Raw genomic sequence first — 19,212 nt, 5'->3', positions numbered from 1 at the left:
AATATTTAAGTATCTAAATAAATATTATAATGTTTCTTATAAAAATTAAAAACTGAGACTTTATATTTAAAAGTGAGATATTAAATTCTTTTAAAAAAGTGCACATTTAAGATTTTTTTTCTCAAGTCAACTGAATCAGTTCATCAGTTTCACTGTGAATGTGTTGATACACCAAGTATTTACTTTCTAGAACATCTAGTAGATTTCAATAAAAAAATTATACAAGTTGAATAATGTCACTGAATCAGAGGCATATGGTTGGTTATGTAGTATCTGTGCTGAGTGGGTATATAACAATACCAAATGAACAGGACTGCCATGTTCCCTTGCTGGGTTCCAGCAAAAACACTCATCTTCACTGTCATCTCCCTTTGAGACCTCTTGGAGAGGACTTCACACTATGTTTGGTCTTATACACACTAGTCTAACAATACACATTTGCTCAAGGATTGGGTTATGAGCATGCTCTTCACCTTTCAGGTAAACATTACACATCAGTAGAAGGATGGAAGTTTCCTATCTATGAACCAATACTTCCCAAAGCAATAATCTCTTTATTCAATTCACATAATGAGAAGTTAGTTCCTCTATGCCATAGAGCAATCTCTTTGAAGTCTTTAGTAATGTTGAGGGCTTTAAATCATAACAAACTAGACATTCAGGTATCTTAGGCTTGCCCCTTAGTTCTTTGAACAAATTGGTTGCTATGAAGTATGTCAGTATTCAGAATGAGTGGATGGCATGATGGGGGATGTCTAGCTGGTTCTATAATTTAGATTGTGGTTTCCATAACAAAGTGTGGTAGTATTGGTATTAGGGAATAGAATGATTTCTAAGTAAACTTTGCAACCTAAAGCCTTAAGAATGTAGGAAATGGCAACAAAAAGAGGCATACAAAACATTCCTCTGGCTTTATTCCTCTTTTTACAAATGTATTCACTTTCCCATCAGTAAGTCATAAAATACTTCTCATCTTGCATCAGAGTAGGACACCTACTGTAACAAATAGGCTACAAAATGTATAGTGGCTCAAACACCTAGGAAGTTTATTTCTTGTTTACTTAACAATGCTGGGTCCATGAACAGGTTAGTATCATAACCCTCTCTTATGTGGTCACTCAGGGAGTCAGGCTGTTGAGGGCTCTGCCATCATGAATGGGTGGCTTCCAAGGTCATCCTAAGAGTTATGTCCATTATAACCAGTCCAGGCAGAAAGGCAGAACAGGCATGGAAGAGCAAGGATATCCATGGATAAGTCATCCTCTTAAAGTCACCATGGCATCGTGATAGGGCTCTTTTCACAAAACAAAGATACAGTCCGTGTTTTCAAGATTTTACATTTTAGTAGCCACAATACAAAGAAGCTAAGATAGTCTTGTGATTCGTCATCCTGGCTGTTAATGGAGAGTTTTTTAAAAGCACAGATATCAGGGCTCCACCGTCAGCTTCCAATCATGAAGTTTTGATGGAACCTGACAGCTGCATCTTGTAAAACTCCACAGGAGATTCTGAGAGATAGCCAAGTTTGAGATTCACAAACCTTAAGAGAAAAATCTCCTTCAATTGCCAGTAACAAACTACCAGTCTAATAAAACATACATATTCCTTTGACTACTCTTAAATGAAACAACTAGGTAATAATTTACCTGTACATATAATTAAAAATTTAATATATTTTACAACCACCATATAAAGGAGAAATAATATTAAACTATACTAAAATAAAATGATATATATTTCAATGCAGATACCCAAGCTTGACTAAAGTAGGAAACAAAATACAGTAATAAAATGCTTATATGTACTTATAATGAATGTTTGGATCAGAGGCTTTTTGTCCAAGAAGTACAGGCTTATGAAAAAGCAGAGAAAGAGATGGACACCAGATTGAGAAAACTAAAAACTAACCAACCTATTTGTGTATGATAAAAAGAGAAAAAAAAGAAATCGATTAGTAAAAATATGCTACTGTGTGGTCTGAATACCTGTCCCTTCCAAAACTCATGTTGAAATTTAATCCCCAATGTGGCAGTATTGAGAAGTAGGACCTTTACGAGATGATTGGTTCGTGAAGGTTCTGCACTCATGAGTGGTTGAAACCATTCACGGAATAACGGGCTGGTGGATCAAGGAATATCCCAGAAGTGGGACTGGTAGCTTTCTAAGAGAAGGAAGAGAGACCTGGACTGGCACACTCAGCCCCCTTGCCATGGGAGCCACCTCAGGACCCTGCAGAGTCCCCACCAGAAAGAAGGCCCTCACCCAAGGTGTCCCCTTGGCCTAGGACTTCCCAACCTCCACAACTGTAAGAAATGAATTCCTTTTCTTTGTAAGTTACCCAGTTTCAGGTATTCCATTATAAACAACAGAAAATGGGCTAAAACACATGCCAAGAAAATTCAAAGACTGTGGAAGTGAAAGAAGAATAAAAAATGAAGAAATAATTTTGCAAATGAGTCTGGCTTTATTATAAGTATATTGTCAAAGTGATTCCCTTTGTTATAAGATGAAAAAGAGCCAAAGTGGATAGAAACATTTATCCTATCTTAATATCCCACTACATTCAAGGCAAATATTCAGTCAGTCTCTAGAACTCAACAAGGCCTTGGAGATTATATCCTTTGGATAAGCAGTGGAGAAGACAAGATGGATTGGAAAAAGAAACAATAAAACATATAAGAGGCTATCAGGAAGCATGTATGAAAACTCTGGAGATGATGTCAATGTAAAACAAAAAGATACAAACCTCAAAATGATTTTAATATATACCCACAAAAATTGATTTCTTATCATGTTACAAATTTATTTTAAAACATATAGGAGGCAATAACAATATTTCATTGATGTGTACTATTTTATAATTGTTGGCTCTAATTTTATTTAGTAGAGTCTTATAGCTCCTCTCTACATATTTACATCCATTTGTATTGTTTTTGTAGTACCTGTTCAACGGCGCTGAAATCATTTCAATTAAATGCATGGTTGAAAAGCTGACATAATATATTCAATTGCCAAACTAAATAAAGTGAATAAACCATTTAATAATTTGGAGAACATATATTCCATTTAAACTTTCTTCTCTATAACCAATTAATATACTGGAACTTTTGGGCACAGCCATGTGAAAGCTTTTCAAAACTTTTCACTACTTTTTTTTTTTTTTTTTTGAGATGGAATCTCACTCTGTCACCCAGGCTGGAGTGCAGTGGTGCGATATCGGCTCACTGCAACCTCCATCTCCCAGGTCCAAGCGAGTCTCCTGCCTCAGCCTCCTGAGTAGTTGGGATTACAGGCACCTGACACCATGCGTGACTAACTTTTGTATTTTTAGTAGAGACAGGATTTCACCATGTTGGCCAGGCTGGTCTTGAACCCATCACCTCAAGTGATCTGCCTGCCTCGGCCTCCCAAAGTGCTGGGGTTACAGGCATGAGCCACTGCATCCAGCCACTATAGATTTTTATTTGTAGTATATTTAGTTCAGTAGGGCATTTGAGAGGCATAGGAACTGGAACAAATCCTTCATTGTTAGGGACTGTCTTGCACATTGTAGGATATCCGGTATAGTCCCTTCCAAGAAGTGGCAACAGCAGCCTCAGGCTGTCCAAACACCCTGTTAGGGACAGTGCCACTCCCAGAACCACAAAAGAACCACAATCATAGGAGAAGCATACAACAAACGTGGTGTTTATAGGATGGTCAGCTTCGGTGGCACTTTTGAGCAAGCACGCTATTTGGTTGTAGAATGAGTCCCCAGCGGGGCACCCGAAAGGCTGATGTGTGACTCATCCCTAGGACCTCTCTGTGAGTGCTGAAAGCTCCTCCTTCTCCAAGCTGAGTGGCAGCTTTCTGGTCCAGACTACTTAAACTGTGACTTGAGGAATTTTCTTCACTTTTTCCTTTGAGTCATTCTGTTTTTGATCAAGCTGCAATAGAATGAAGGACTCTCTCAGGGTCTGCTGTTGCATCCTTCCTTCGGGAACAGAAAGAAAATCTGGCCTGGCTTGAAGAGTTTGTCCTCAAGCATCTGGTAAGCCATAGGCATCAATGTCTCTTACTTCTCCAGGGACATTTAGATGTGCCCCCCATCTCCATGGAGGCCATGGCAAGGTGACCCCTGGTTGTACTAGAGTTTCCTTCTGGGCACAGCCACACCGCACGGGTACTGCAGTGTACGGCACACCTCCTCCAGCTTTCGGAAGACTCTGTTATCTAGAAAAGTGCTGAGAAATGGAGAACGGGGTTCCTCTGGGGTGGAGATGGAAAGAGGAAAAGGAAGAGAGAATGTCCTAGCAAAATGAGAGAAGGTGAGGGACAGCAGAATTGAGAGTGAGGGAGAGGGAGAGAGCAAGAGACTGAGTTGCGATGTCTTGTACATAGGGGTGTCCTCGTGGCTTCGCTCCCCTTTCGTTTGTACCATTCAGTTTCCCCAGACTCTTCCTAAATATCTCCTTACTGGCTACAAGATTCAGGATGCCTAGAAGCTCAGATTTGCTGGCAGCACCTCAAGACTGCATAATGACATATAGATTTTGTTTGTTTGTTTCCATCATTGGGATTTGGAGCAATCTCCAGAGTTGCAAAAGCCTACCTTGTTGCAAGAATATTTCTGTGGGCCCACACTGTCTGCTCACTTGCTCTGTGCTGCTGGGCACAGTGGTGTGGCCATCCAGGGTGGGAGAGACCACCTGGGATATGGAAACTACCAGCAGCCCTGTTTTGCTCTTGCTTATTGGCAGTAGTTGCCAAAGCACCTGAAGCATTCTGGGAATCTGAATTTCTGTTGTTTCTCCCAAATGGCCCCTGAAGGGCAACAGGTAGCAAACATGGACGACGTTTTGCCAGAAAAGTCCAGAAAGAAGATGGCTTCTGTTGTCAACTATTGGCATTTCAACAGGACCCTATTTTTATTTCTCAATATATTTGCACAGCTAGGAAGCATCTGCTGACAAGGATGAGATGATAAGCTGTATTGATGCCAAAACAGGACTAGAAAAACAGGCTTGTTCTGCAAATGGCCTGCATCCTGAGAGTCCGTGTTAAGAACATTCTCTCTCTGCAGGCAATATCTGCTCTTAAAACATTAACACTTGAAAGGAAGTAAGGCTTGGAATCCTTAGCATAGTGATGCACATACTAGGTTCTCAATAAGTGCATGCTGGATGAAGGAACCCACACACACCTTAAGGGGGATGGAACACTGGCAGATCAAGAAAAAAGTCACTCCCCAGAGGCTGAGTGCCGTGTCTTTGACCTACATAGGCAAGGTCATGGTGAAATGCTGGCTCTCGGGGTTGCTGAGGTCCCAGCACAGTGTGTTTTCTCGCTGTGGAAATAATAACAAGAAAAGTGATGCACGCGTGTCACCTTTCCAGGCAGGGACATCCAAGCGGTTTGAGTCTCCATTCTGTGGTTTCCTTCAACAAGAAAGGGATTATTGGAGAATGAGACCGGCGTCCTGGGTGGGAACAAAAAAGGAAATTGGTAGAAAGTACATCATCTAAGTTGGTCTAACTCAGTTGTGTGGCTTGGGTGGGTTCCTAGGCTGTCCAGCTGGAGGCAGGGGCTCTAGGGGATGTGAGGCTGTACTGTGTATGATGTCACAGAGTACTGTGAGAGGCAGAGGCAAGGGGAGGTAAACTGAGGCCCTCCTAGCCCTAACCCCCGAGCTCACACCCTCTGTTATCTGCCACCTCCAGGCCAACACCACCGCCATGGGACATTTGCCCATTTTTCTGATAGACACATTCTTTCTCTACCAGCAGCCCACATGGAACATAAGTGAAGTAATTCAGCAATTTCCTTCTTAACCTGCTGTCTCTCTGCTGCTTACTCATTCTGTGCTGTTTGCTTTAGATCAAAGTGCCCCAGGGTACCAAAAGCTACATTATCCTATTCAACTGCATGGAAACCAAGATCCCGACCATTCTGGTTTGGTTGTTATTGTTATGTTAGTTTTAAACCTTAGCCATTTTCCATTCTGGGCAATTACAACTCTGTTTACTATGAATTCCTCTGTGTAGATGTTTCTCCCATTTCCAACCTACAAACTGCTACGTGAGCAGTAACTTGTCACCATGCTATCCGCATAAAGTCAGGGATGGATAAACTTGGGAGCCTTTAGCTCTTGAAGGTGCTGATGAGGAAGGGGAGAGGAGAGGAAAAGGAATATGTTTATGAGATGGTCAGTGGGCTGAATAGTGGGATGACCGAAAAGTGTTGCTATAAATACACATAATCTGGGGAAAAAAAAAAAAAAAAAAAACACTATCATCTGCTCCCTGCAAAGCGGTGTGATTAGGCAGGATGGAGTTTATTTCTGCAGTGTTAGAAAATGCATCCTTGTAGTCCCCCAAAAGCCTGTTCCATCCTGCCCATCTCTTGTTCTCAATACTTCTCAGTCCACTGTCACTCATTTTCTTCCTGTCCTTGGGTTGAGGTCTCAACTTCTTGTAATAGAATTTTTTCAGTTACAAGCGACAGAAATCCAACTCTGACTATCTTAAGCTAAAAGGGGGTTCACTGATACACTGTTAGGAAGGATATATGAAAGCTCAAACGTCAAGTGAAAAAAATGTAAGAACTAAGAACTTGGCCGGGTACAGTGGCTCACGCCTGCAATCCTAGCACTTTGGGAGGCCAAGGTGGGTGGATCACGAGGTCAGGAGTTCAAGACCAGCCTGCCAAAGATGGTGAAGCCCCGTCTCTACTAAAAATACAAAAATTAGCTGGGTGTGGTGGTGGGCACCTATAATTCCTACTTGGGAATTATACTTGGGAGGCTGAGGCAGAGAACTGTTTAAACCCCGGAGGCAGAGGTTGCCGTGAGTTGAGATCGTGCCACTGCACTCCAGCCTGGGTGACAAAGTGAGACTCTGTCTCAAAAAAAAAAAAAAAAGAAAGAAAAAGAAAAAACTAAGATCTTGTGACTACTACCTGGATCTCTCTCTCTCTCTCTCTCTCTCTTTCACCCCCACACTATCACCTCTGCTTGTTGTCAGTAGTTTCCTTTCTGCAGGCAGGAGTTCCATGTGCTGGGAAGAGGGCCATTCAGAGCCCTGTATTCTCATCCTCCCAGTTTAGCAATGCTAGAGGAAAGAACTTTTGTCTCACAATCTCACATACAATCTCAGAAATAGGCTCTTATTTTCTGGCTCGAGGCTAATGCTGTCCAGAAACACCAGGTGCCGTGATGGTCTCACTTTCTGTCCTGGATCTGTCTGTGGGGCCCAGAGAGCAGGATCTATTTCAGAAAATAGGCAAGAGAGGAAAAACTTACGTGGCCATAAAAAAACAGTGGTTTTCAAGGTGGCCTATACCTATCCACATCCTAAACTTTTCTGCTGAGGCTTAGTGCTTAGACTTCAAACTTGATCTAAAATGCAAACTTGATTAAAAGTGCTTAGACTTCAGACTTGGTCTAAAACAGAAATCCTACCTGGAAACATCACCTTCCAATCACTTAGCCAATCGCTCATCACACTGTGTCTCTGAATCTCACCACGAGTTTCACACATCTCCCGAGAGAGCGTCTCCTTTATCATTACCACCTGTGGAGTCAGCAGATTGGGTTTCATCTAAGCTCTGCCTGCCTACTACTATCCGAGTTCCCTAGCAGGTTAGTGACTTCAGTGACTTTCTCTGCCCTTTAGTTTCTTGATGTGAAAAGGAACAACAGTGGCTGCTCACAGGGTTGTCAATTACACGGTCAATTACATTACATGGACAATTCATGTTGGTGTCAGACCTGTCTGAGAAAAGATGGCCCATGTTACCATGACAGGCCCCAAGGCCAACAGCCTCTTTCTGGGTCATGGCTCACACAAAGGGGCCCCCCTTGGTTTGCTGGTGCTCTGAAACTTGTATATGCCTTAGGAATTTTACATTGTAACTCGGTTTCAAATGGGTCTGGAGCATCCCCAATGCTAGACTACTGTGCTGGGGAAGGCCAGTGGCTCATTATTACATCCCATGAACACTCTGGGTCTCCCAGACCTCATCCTCTTTGAGCTTCTCTCTCTCACTCTCTCTCTGCACATTCAGGAGTGTACACATTTCTGTCCAGCACCCTGAAGTCTCTGGAAGAGAAGGATCATATCCACCGAGTCCTGGACAAGATCACAGACACTTTGATCCACCTGATGGCCAAGGCAGGCCTGACCCTGCAGCAGCAGCACCGGCGGCTGGCCCAGCTCCTCCTCATCCTCTCCCACATCAGGCACATGAGGTGAGGCATCTGTGGGCTTCCTACAGGAGAGACATAAAGAAAACACGCCCCCAAACCTATGTGACAGCTGGCCAGGAAGGACTGGTGCCTGCATATGGAGAGCGCACTTGCGAGAGTTCCTGGCACAGAATAAGCATAAATGCTATGGGAGGACAGAAGAGATACGTTTTAAATCTGCATGGGTCACAGGGCAAGTGTCAGAGAAGGCACAGAGGAAGCGATACTTATGCATGGTTTAAAGCATGTGCTTTGGGGCAGGGGTTTAGAGATTGGGTGCAGTGTGCAAATAGGAGGAGGGGGCCAATCCAGAGAAGCCTGTGAGCATACACAGGCTGAAGACACTGGGCACATCTGTTATGGTCCCTGTGCACACCTGGATTTCCTAAATGAGAGACCCTGGGGCCAGATGCCTCACGGAGAGTCAATGTTGATTCTTTCATACCTGTTGAACCCCTTCTTGTCACCCCCACTGCCATTACCCTAGTCTAAGCCACCATCATTTTCCGTTGGACTTCTGTGCCAGCCACTGAACATGTATGTATCCCTGCCTGTAACCTAGATCCTTTCTAGATCATTCTCCGTGATGTGTCCAGAGTGATCATTCTAGAAGCAAATCTGATGTCATCCTCCTGCTTAAAACCCTTCAGTGGCTTCTCATTGCTTTTAGATAAAAGTATAAACCCTTTCACTTTGTTTTTATTACTCCTTATGATTCAGCCCTTAGTTTACGAGGACTTCCTTATGTCTGAGCTCTAGCCATAATAGCTGACTGTTGGATGAGTCATCTGGGGGAGGTTCTTCTTCAGGCTGCAGATTGGCGGGCAGCCCTCCTGACCTCAGCTGGGCTCACTCACACATCTGGGAGGCAGCTGCCTGAGGCCAGGGTGACTCTGCTCTGTGTCTCATGTCTCCTGTCCTCCTTATATCCACATGTTAGCTGGGACATGTTCTCATAGCAACTGCAGAGGCATGAGAAAGCGATCCTGTTTGGGCAAGTGCATTTTACTGTTTTCTTTCACTCATGTCCACTGACATTTCATTGGCCAAGCAAGCATGTGAGGAGTCCAGAGTCAAAGATGGACATGTTGCCAGGGGCATGAATATTTCTGAGCAATAATCTAACCTGTCATAGCTCAGATCTCACTCCTTGAAGGAAGCATCTCCTAACCCTTAAGACCTAGTTGGAACTTGTACTCTGTTCTTCCCTATGGTTACTGCCCATTTTACTATTTTTCTGCCCATTTAGATTGACAACTCTGTGAGCCATGGCTTGCTTACCCAATATCACCTAGCACGGTGCAGAGCACATAGTAAGTACTCAACAAATGTTTTTTGTAAGAGCTAAGGAAGGATATCAGCAGAGAAAATAGAGTCTGTCTATGCCAAAAGGTGAAAGTGGCCTCATTTCCATTCCATCGTCCTGCAATTTGGCCAAAAGCTTACTGGATACCATTCTCATAAGCAGACCTTATCTGCAGGGAAGAGATGGGGAGACTGCTGGGTTATGTATTGCAGACTCCAGCAGGACCACAGCGATGATTCAAAGTGATGACACTAGGATAGGTACTCATGGGTGATGAAGCCTACATGACCTTGAGCTTACACCAGGCCCCTAGGAATGAAAGAGATTCCTTCTCTTAGTGGCTATGAGGGAAGGCCTATGATGTCTTAAGAAGGTTGGATTCTATCATTTTTAAGGGCCCTTCAAATCCTGAGACCATGATTCAAATGGCAAGAAGTTTGCTTCATTAAAGTCCCAGGCACCACCCTTTCTGGAGACAACCTTAAAAAATTATTAGCTCCTGGGAAAACAGACGTATCTGATTTTCTTTGCGTCCCTCACAGTGCCGTATATGAAGACTTACATATGGTATATGCCCACAACATTATTACTGAGTGAGTGAACGAAGAAATGAGGGAATAAATGAATGAACAAAGGACTCATGGCAGGCTTTTCCCTGCCCTGTGAATTCAGCTTCTACTTGGTAATTGCAGTAGGTAAGGTGATTGCAGTCTCTGTTCGCAGGGTTCCCCAAAGATCCCTGTGTAACAGACAGAGGAATCACATCTGTCAGGTAGAGAAGGTGACTGCATTCAGATTATACATTTCCAGTCTTCCCTTTTTCTGTTGATGACTGTTATAGAGAGGGAAGCCGTGAGTGGATTAGATGCCAAAATCCCTGGCTGAGAGAATAACCTTACCCTGGAGGAAAACATCTTAGCTTTGACTCTGAGCTGGGAATGTCAGTGATGTTGTAGATTCAATGCATTGCAGTTGGGTGTTTTTATTTGTTGAAAGGAATTGCTGAATTTTCAAATCCATTAACTGCTTGTCAGCATTAGCAAGCCTAATTAGTTAATACTAAGTAAATTTGCACTAAATATACAACCTTGGCTGATTTTACTGGCCACGTCTGGCAGAGGGCAGCAGCAAGATGAAAGCTCTGTAGAGTTTCTGTTAGAGTCGTGTGGAAAGCTGGACAGAGGTTGCTTCTCTTTCTCTCTCTCTCTCCTGTCTCTCTCTCTCTCTCTCTCTCAAACACATACACACACACACACACACACACACACACGATTGTAATAATAATAATATTTTGGTTCCTCACTACAGCCAATCTAAATCACAGAAGTCTATTTTGTTAAGTAAGCTTGGCCCCCGCCATATGTTGCTACTCAGAGAATTCAATATCAGATTTCATCTGACTGTAAATGTGAATCATCAGGTTGCACGAGGAACACAGTGGCAGATCCAGGGGGCATTTAACTTTTATAGCATTTTAAATGAAAAAAAAAAAAAAAGTAACACTTAAACAAGTAATTTAGACCATGTTGTAGGCCCTGAATAGCTTTGATGTTGTGTTTTCATGGCAGGTCTCCAACTTGAGCTGAATTTTCCCCTACTAAAAATGCAAATTTTTCTAAGACATTCTCTTGGCCCTGCTACTCATGATACATATTTCTTTTAAAAGAAATTTCAAACTAGATAAGAGTTGTTCTCCTCCCCACCCCCACCACCAGTACTGTGGTGGGGCAGCAGAGTTGTGGCTAGTGGAGGAGAGCAGAGGAGAGTAGGGAAAGGAGAATGCCATTTGCCTACATTTCCCTCTGTCCATTTCCCTCCTTGTTTTCCTGAACATGAACTGAGCTCTGGGCACTGTTTTAGGCCTAGCAGGGGACAGGATAAAGCCTGCTTCTCTAGGAATTCGCACTGAGAGTGTGAGTGTGTGCATGTGTGTGTTTGGAGGCGGAGAGAATAAACACAAATAAATAAAAAGGAGAATTTCAGGTAGTGATAAGTATGCTAAGAAAAACAGACCAGTGTGAAAGAGGAAGGCTGAGACTGCAGAGGCTTGAGGCTGCTGCCACTGGGTAGCGGTAGGCCTTTCCGAGGAGGCAGCATTTTGAAGACTGGAGGAAGGTGCATCTCAGGAAGTAGGAACAGCAAGTGTGGGTCCCCTAAGTCTTGGGGGGAGCTTAGTTCCTTTAAGGGCAGCACAAAAATCAGTGTGGCTATGGAGAGTGGGTTAGGGGAGACAGGCAGGAAGAGCTTGGAGATGTGGATGGAAGCTGGACCAGTTGGGCCTTGTAGAGCATGGAAAGACATTTAGATTGTATTCTGAGTTAAATGGGAAGTGACGTGAGAGATTTAACAGTGGAGCGTCTTGAACTGCTTTACGCATTTAAAATACCTTCTCCTTCTTGGCTGAATATCTCCTGTTCTCTTTTTAGATGCACTGGCGATCCTATTTGAATGCATTTAGATCCTATTGGAAGGGAATGGGATCTCATTTGAGGCCACGGAGGGCCATGGAAGTCACCTGCATAGCAAATACCCTGAAAGTGGCTGCAGGGAGAGTGTGAGGGTGGGACCACCCTCGTAGGAGGCGGAAAATGAAAACCTCACAGCCATGAGTTCCAGATTAGGGCCTCTGAAAGCCCTCAGCTTTCTCAGCTCCCATCCTAAAGTGGGTCTTTAAACAGCAAGAAAGATTGGCTGCCGTGTGTCTTTGGAGTTCCTCTTCCTTCCCCTTCTAGGGGTTTCAGCACTCCTGGGGCTCAGGTTGGCTCTAAAGTGGTCTCTCTGTGTCTTCCCACCCACAGTAACAAAGGCATGGAGCATCTCTACAGCATGAAGTGCAAGAATGTGGTGCCCCTCTACGACCTGCTGCTGGAGATGCTGGACGCCCACCGCCTACATGCGCCCACTAGCCGTGGAGGGGCGCCCATGGAGGAGACGGACCAAAGCCACTTGGCCACCGCGGGCTCTACTTCATCGCATTCCTTGCAAAAGTATTACATCACGGGGGACGCAGAGGGTTTCCCCGCCACAGTCTGAGAGCTCCCCGGCTCCCCCACGGTTCAGATAATCCCTGCTGCATTTTACCCTCATCATGCACCACTTTAGCCAAATTCTGTCTCCTGCATACACTCCGGCATGCATCCACCACCAATGGCTTTCTAGATGAGTGGCCATTCATTTGCTTGCTCAGTTCTTAGTGGCACATCTTCTGTCTTCTGTTGGGAACAGCCAAAGGGATTCCAGGGCGAAATCTTTGTAACAGCTCTCGTTCCCCCTGTGCTATGTTACTAAGCGTGAGGATTCCTGTAGCTCTTCACAGCTGAACTCAGTCTACAGGTTGGGGCTCAGACGACTCTGTGCATTTAAGCTACTTGCAGAGACCCAGGCCTGGAGAGTAGACATTTCACCTCTGATAAGCACTTTTTAAATGGCTTTAAGAATAAGCCACAGCAAAGAATTTAAAGTGGCTCCTTTAACTGGTGACTTGGAGAAAGCTAGGTCAAGCGTTTATTATAGCACCCTCTTGTATTCCTATGGCAATGCATCCTTTTATGAAAGTGGTATACCTTAAAGCTTTTATATATGACTGTAGCAGAATATCTGGTGATTGTCAATTCATTTCCCCTATAGGAATGCAAGGGGCACACAGGGAAGGCAGGTCCCCTAGTTGGCAAGACTATTTAACTTGATACACTGCAGCTTCAGATGTGCTGAAAGCTCTGCCTCTGGCTTTCCGGTCATGGGTTCCACTTCATTCGTGCCTCCCATGGACCTATGGAAAGCAGCAAGTTGATCTTAGTTAAGTCTCCCTGTATGAGGGATAAGTTCTTGATTTTTGTTTTTATTTTTGTGTTACAAAGAAAGCCCTCTCTCCCTGAACTTGCAGTTTGGTCAGCTTCAGGACCTGTTTCGGTGGGTGCTGTACTTGGATCTTCCCGGCGTGTGTGTGCCTTATACAGGGGTGAACTGTTCACTGTGGTGATGCATGATGAGGGTAAAGGGTCGTTGAAAGGAGCAGGGGCCCTAGTGATGCATTTAGCCCTGGGGCATGGAGTTGAACAGTGCTTGTGCGGGATTGTTGTGGCTACTAGAGAACAAGAGGGAAAGTAGGGCAGAAACTGGACACAGTTCTGAGGCACAGCCAGACTTGCTCAGGGTGGCCCTGCCACAGGCTGCAGCTACCTAGGAACATTCCTTGCAGACCCCGCATTGCCCTTTGGGGGTGCCCTGGGATCCCTGGGGTGGTCCAGCTCTTCTTCATTTCCCAGCGTGGCCCTGGCTGGAAGCGGCAGCTGTGACAGCTGCCGTAGACAGCTGTGTTCCTACAACTGGCCCAGCACCCTGGGGCACGGGAGGAGGGTGGGGACCGTTGCTGTCACTACTCAGGCTGACTGGGGCCTGGTCAGATTACATATGCCCTTGGTTGTTTAGAGCTAATCCAAAATCAGGGTTTGGTTTGGGGAAGAAAATCCTCCCCCTTCCTCCCCCACTCCCACCGCCTCCACTCCTGCCAGCTCATTTCCTTCAATTTCCTTTGACTTATAGGCTAAAAAAGAAAGGCTCATTCCAGCCACAGGGCAGCCTTCCCTGGGCCTTTGCTTCTCTAGCACAAGTATGGGTTGCTTCCTTTTTCTTAACAAAAAAGAATGTTTGATTTCCTCTGGGTGACCTTATTGTCTATAATTGAAACCCTACTGAGAGGTGATGTCTGTGTTAGCCAATGACCCAGGTGAGCTGCTCAGGCTTCCCTTGGTATGTCTTGTTTGGAAAAGTGGATTTCATTAATTTCTGATTGTCCAGTTAAGTGATCACCAAAGGACTGAGAATCTGGGAGGGAATAAAAAAAAAAAAAAGTTTTTATGTGCACTTAAATTTGGGGACAATTTTATGTATCTGTGTTAAGGATATGTTGAAGAACATAATTCTTTTGTTGCTGTTTGTTTAAGAAGCACCTTAGTTTGTTTAAGAAGCACCTTATATAGTATAATATATATTTTTTTGAAATTACATTGCTTGTTTATCAGACAATTGAATGTAGTACTTCTGTTCTGGATTTAATTTGACTGGGTTAACATGCAAAAACCAAGGAAAAATATTTAGTTTTTTTTTTTTTGTATACTTTTCAAGCTACCTTGTCATGTATACAGTCATTTATGCCTAAAGCCTGGTGATTATTCATTTAAATGAAGATCACATTTCATATCAACTTTTGTATCCGCAGTAGACAAAATAGCACTAATCCAGATGCCTATTGTTGGATATTGAATGACAGACAATCTTATGTAGCAAAGATTATGCCTGAAAAGGAAAATTATTCAGGGCAGCTAATTTTGCTTTTACCAAAATATCAGTAGTAATATTTTTGGACAGTAGTTAATGGGTCAGTGGGTTCTTTTTAATGTTTATACTTAGATTTTCTTTTAAAAAAATTAAAATAAAACAAAAAAAAATTTCTAGGACTAGATGATGTAATACCAGCTAAAGCCAAACAATTATACAGCGGAAGGTTTTACATTATTCATCCAATGTGTTTGTATTCATGTTAAGATACTACTACATTTGAAATGGGCAGAGAACATCAGTGATCTAAATGTTCGCCCAGGGGTCTCCAGCAACTTTGGAAATCTCTTTGTATTCTTACTTGAAGTGCCACTAATGGACAGCAGATATTTTCTGGCTGATGTTGGTATTGGGTGTAGGGACATGATAAAAAAAAAAACTCTTACCTCTGCTTTCTCCCACTCTGAAGCAAGTTAAAATTTAAAAGATGTGATTTATCTGGGGGCTCAGGTATGGTGGGGAAGTAGATTCAGGAATTTGGGGAATGGCAAATATACGAAGAAAAGTATTGAAAGTATTTGGAGGAAAATTGTGAATTCTGGCACCTGGAGTGTGTACCAGGGTTCAGTAGTCCACTTCTGCCCTGGAGACCACAAATCAACTAGCTCCATTTGTAGCCATTTCTAAAATGGCAGCTTCAGTTCTAGACAAGAAAGAACAACATCAGCAGTAAAGTCCATGGAGTAGCTAGTGGTCTGTGTTTCTTTTCGCCATTGCCTAGCTTGCCGTAATGATTCTGTAATGCCATCATGCAGCAATTACGAGAGACTAGGTCATCCAAAGAGAAGACCCTCTCAACGTAGGTTGTAAAATCTAACCCCTAAGGAAGTGCAGTCTTTGATTTGATTTCCCTAGTAACCTTGCAGATACGTTTAACCACGCCATATCCCATGCCTTTTGGGGGCTGAACAAATAAGGGACTTACTGATAATTTACTTTTGATCACATTAAGGTGTTCTCACCTTGAAACCTGATACACTGAAATGGCCATTGATTTGGGCCATTGGCTTAGAGTACTCCTTCCCCTGCATGACACTGATTACAGATCCTTTCCTATTCATACGTTCCAATTATGGGATGGACCGTGGGTACTGGGAATGATCACTAACCCCATAGTAATGTCTAATATTCACAGGCAGATCTGCTTGGGGAAGCTAGTTATGTGAAAGGCAAATAGAGTCATACAGTAGCTCAAAAGGCAACCATAATTCTGTTTGGTGCAGGTCTTGGGAGCGCGATCTAGATGACTGCACCATTCCCAGGTTAATCCCCTGAAAAGTTACTCTCAACTGGAGCAAATGAACTGTGGTCCCAAATATCCATCTTTTCAGTAGCATTATTATGCTCTGTTTCCAACTGCATTTCCTTTCCAATTGAATTAAAGTGTGGCCTCGTTTTTAGTCATTTCAAATTGTTTTCTAAGTAATTGCTGCCTCTATTATGGCACTTCAATTTTGCACTGTCTTTTGAGATTCAAGAAAAATTTCTATTCTTTTTTTGCATCCAATTGTGCCTGAACTTTTAAAATATGTAAATGCTGCCATGTTCCAAACCCATCGTCAGTGTGTGTGTTTAGAGCTGTGCACCCTCGAAACAACATATTGTCCCATGAGCAGGTGCCTGAGACACAGACCCCTTTGCATCCACAGAGAGGTCATTGGTTATAGAGACTTGAATTAATAAGTGACATTATGCCAGTTTCTGTTCTCTCACAGGTGATAAACAATGCTTTTTGTGCACTTCATACTCTTCAGTGTAGAGCTCTTGTTTTATGGGAAAAGGCTCAAATGCCAAATTGTGTTTGATGGATTAATATGCCCTTTTGCTGATGCATACTATTACTGACGTGACTCCGTTTTGTCGCAGCTTTGCTTTGTTTAATGAAACACACTTGTAAACCTCTTTTGCACTTTGAAAAAGAATCCAGCGGGATGCTTGAGCACCTGTAAACAATTTTCTCAACCTATTTGATGTTCAAATAAAGAATTAAACTAAAGACAACAAGTTTGTTTTTTGTAAGCTCCTCTTCTTGCTAGCAGTTTGCCACTGATCATCTAAAATCAAGGTGGTTAAACAATCTGTAACACACAGCGAGTCTGAATACTAAGGCCTCTCCTCACCTCACTCCCTCTGCCCAACACCCTCAGGTGTATCAGGAAGTGTGTGGACACTGTGGTCAGGCAGACCTGGCCTCAATTCTTGGCTTCACCCTTACAAATTTTATGATCGTTGGCAATTGATTTTTCAAAGTTTCAACTTCCTTATCAATAATATGATGATAAATAATGACGCCTAATTCATAGGATGGTGGTGAGGACTAACTGAGACGCTCATTAAACATAGTTGCTATTTTCTAATGCCTGGCCCAATTCCTTCCCTGTGAGGGAGAAGAAGGACGCTTGAGAGTGGTTATTTATGAACGAATGAGTGAATGGAAGAATGAGTGATCTGAAACTATATAGTTAGCTTAAAAACCTCTCCCTCATCCTGAAGGTAAAGCAGGAACAATTGGTCCACCCCCACCCCAGGTTTCCATTTCAGGACTCCCTTCCCTTTTAGAGCTGCCTGCATGCTTCCTTTATCCTTTTTCTCTGATTTAACTGATGAATTGGGAGGGGCTGGGTATAGGACTTACTGAGAGGCACCATAATATTCACACAGGCGCTGCAGCTAGATTACTGTTTGAATCCTCATTCTACCTTTTTTAAATTTTTTTTTGGCATCACCTTGGGCAAGTTAATTTCCCTGGGCCTCCGTTTCTTCACTTGTAAAGAGAGATGACGTGCATCTGCCTGGAAGGGTTCTTATGAAGACCACATGGTTCGCTCACGGAGAGTACGGAAGGACCATGGCTGACACTGCTTCTCCCTTTCCAGAGTCTTCCGAAACTGCACGTTGGACTCATTTCTTTATTAGGGTGGGCTGAGGATCTTCACATTGTTTGAGTCACATGGATTCTAGGAAGCTAATTCATTTTCTTGTCCAAGCATTCCCTTGGCAAGTTCTTCAATCCTTGTGTTCTTTGGTTTCCTCATTTCTAAAATAGAAACAAGAATAGCACATACCCCATAGCGGTACTGTGAAGATTACAAGAGTGGACATGTGAAGTGCCCAGGATAGTACCGCACATAGTCAGCACTCAGTCCATGTTAATTATTTTTATCGCAATTATTGTTGCCCTGTCTGAGCATCTACATTTAATAGTATGATGGATATGGTTAGATTTACATTTTCCACCTTATTATCATTTTGTACATGCCTCCTGTCTTTGTTCCTCTGTTCTTCTTACTGCCTTTTGTTGTTTTAGTGATATTATGGTACAGTAAGAAATATATATTTGGTCTCTGGCCCCAGTTTCTGAGACAATTTCTAAAACTCTTGTAGACAGGGGTGCTAGGAGTCTCTTTTGTTCTAATATTTGGTCTTTGACCCTGGTTTCTAACACAGAGCTCCCAAATCCCTTGGAATTTCCTGGGCAATAGAAACTTTTTTTGTTCTAATGAGGCAGCTCCTGGTGGGCTCCTGGATAACGTCAGGATGGGGAATCAGCCATGGGATTAAAGGGTTGGGACTTTCAGCTCTACCTTTTGACCTCTGGAGAGGCTCTTGAGAGGCTCTGGAGAGGTGCTGATGGTTGAATAGATCATCAGTGGCCACTGATGTAATTAGTCATGTCTATGTAATGAAGCCTCCATAAAAAACCCAGGAGGACAGCATTGAGAGAGCTTCTAGATTGGTGAACACTTGCGGGTGTCTGGAAGACAGCACACCTGGAGAGGACACGGAGGCTCTTCGCATCTTCCCCCATACCTGGCTCTCTTCATCTCTTCATTTGTCTATCTTTATCTTTTTCATTATCCTTGATAATGAACTAGTAAATATAAGTGTTTCCCTAAGTTCTATGAGCCACCCTAGCAAATGAATTAAGCCTAAGGAGGGGTTTGTGGAAACTCCAATTTATAACCAGCTGGTCAGAGATATAGGTGACAACTTATTACTTTGCAATTGGTGTCTGAGATGGGGAGCAGTCTTGTGGGACTCAGACCTTAACCTGTGGGATCTAAGAGAAAACCTTTAACCTTTTCCCCCCAAATTGTTAAATAAATATTTTTAGGTTGTCATTTTAATTCCTCCGTTGATTTAATTTTTTTTTTTTTTTTTTTTTTGAGATGGAGAGCAGTCTTCTGTTGTCCAGACCTTAACCTGTGGGATCTAAGAGAAAACTAGTTACCTTTTCCCCCCAAATTGTTTCATTTCAATAATTAAATCACCTATCTATGTGTAATACTTAAAATTGCTAACTTCACCTAAAGTTAAACTTCTTCCCTTTATTTTGCTTGCTTCC

At 43.1% G+C, this 19,212-nt stretch overlaps 1 protein-coding gene across 6 annotated transcripts in view; it reads left to right on the top strand.

Moving 5' to 3' along the window:
* The window catches only part of ESR1 (estrogen receptor 1), a 415,435-nt gene extending 398,572 nt beyond the window's left edge, over window positions 1-16,863 (top strand). For all 6 annotated transcript variants that reach the window (XM_011943764.1, XM_011943767.1, XM_011943763.1 and 3 more), the window contains 2 exons: window positions 8,044-8,227; window positions 12,329-16,863. In XM_011943764.1, the coding sequence (XP_011799154.1) occupies window positions 8,044-8,227; window positions 12,329-12,563 (419 nt within the window). In that variant the 3' untranslated portion in view covers window positions 12,564-16,863. The remainder of the gene's footprint in view (window positions 1-8,043; window positions 8,228-12,328) is intronic.
* The last annotated feature ends 2,349 nt before the right edge of the window (window positions 16,864-19,212 follow it).

Source organism: Colobus angolensis, unplaced genomic scaffold, assembly GCF_000951035.1.
Source record: "Colobus angolensis palliatus isolate OR3802 unplaced genomic scaffold, Cang.pa_1.0 Scaffold221, whole genome shotgun sequence".
NCBI lineage: Eukaryota > Metazoa > Chordata > Mammalia > Primates > Cercopithecidae > Colobus > Colobus angolensis.
Note: the sequence above shows the minus strand (reverse complement) of the source record. Positions and strands in the feature narration are given on the sequence as shown.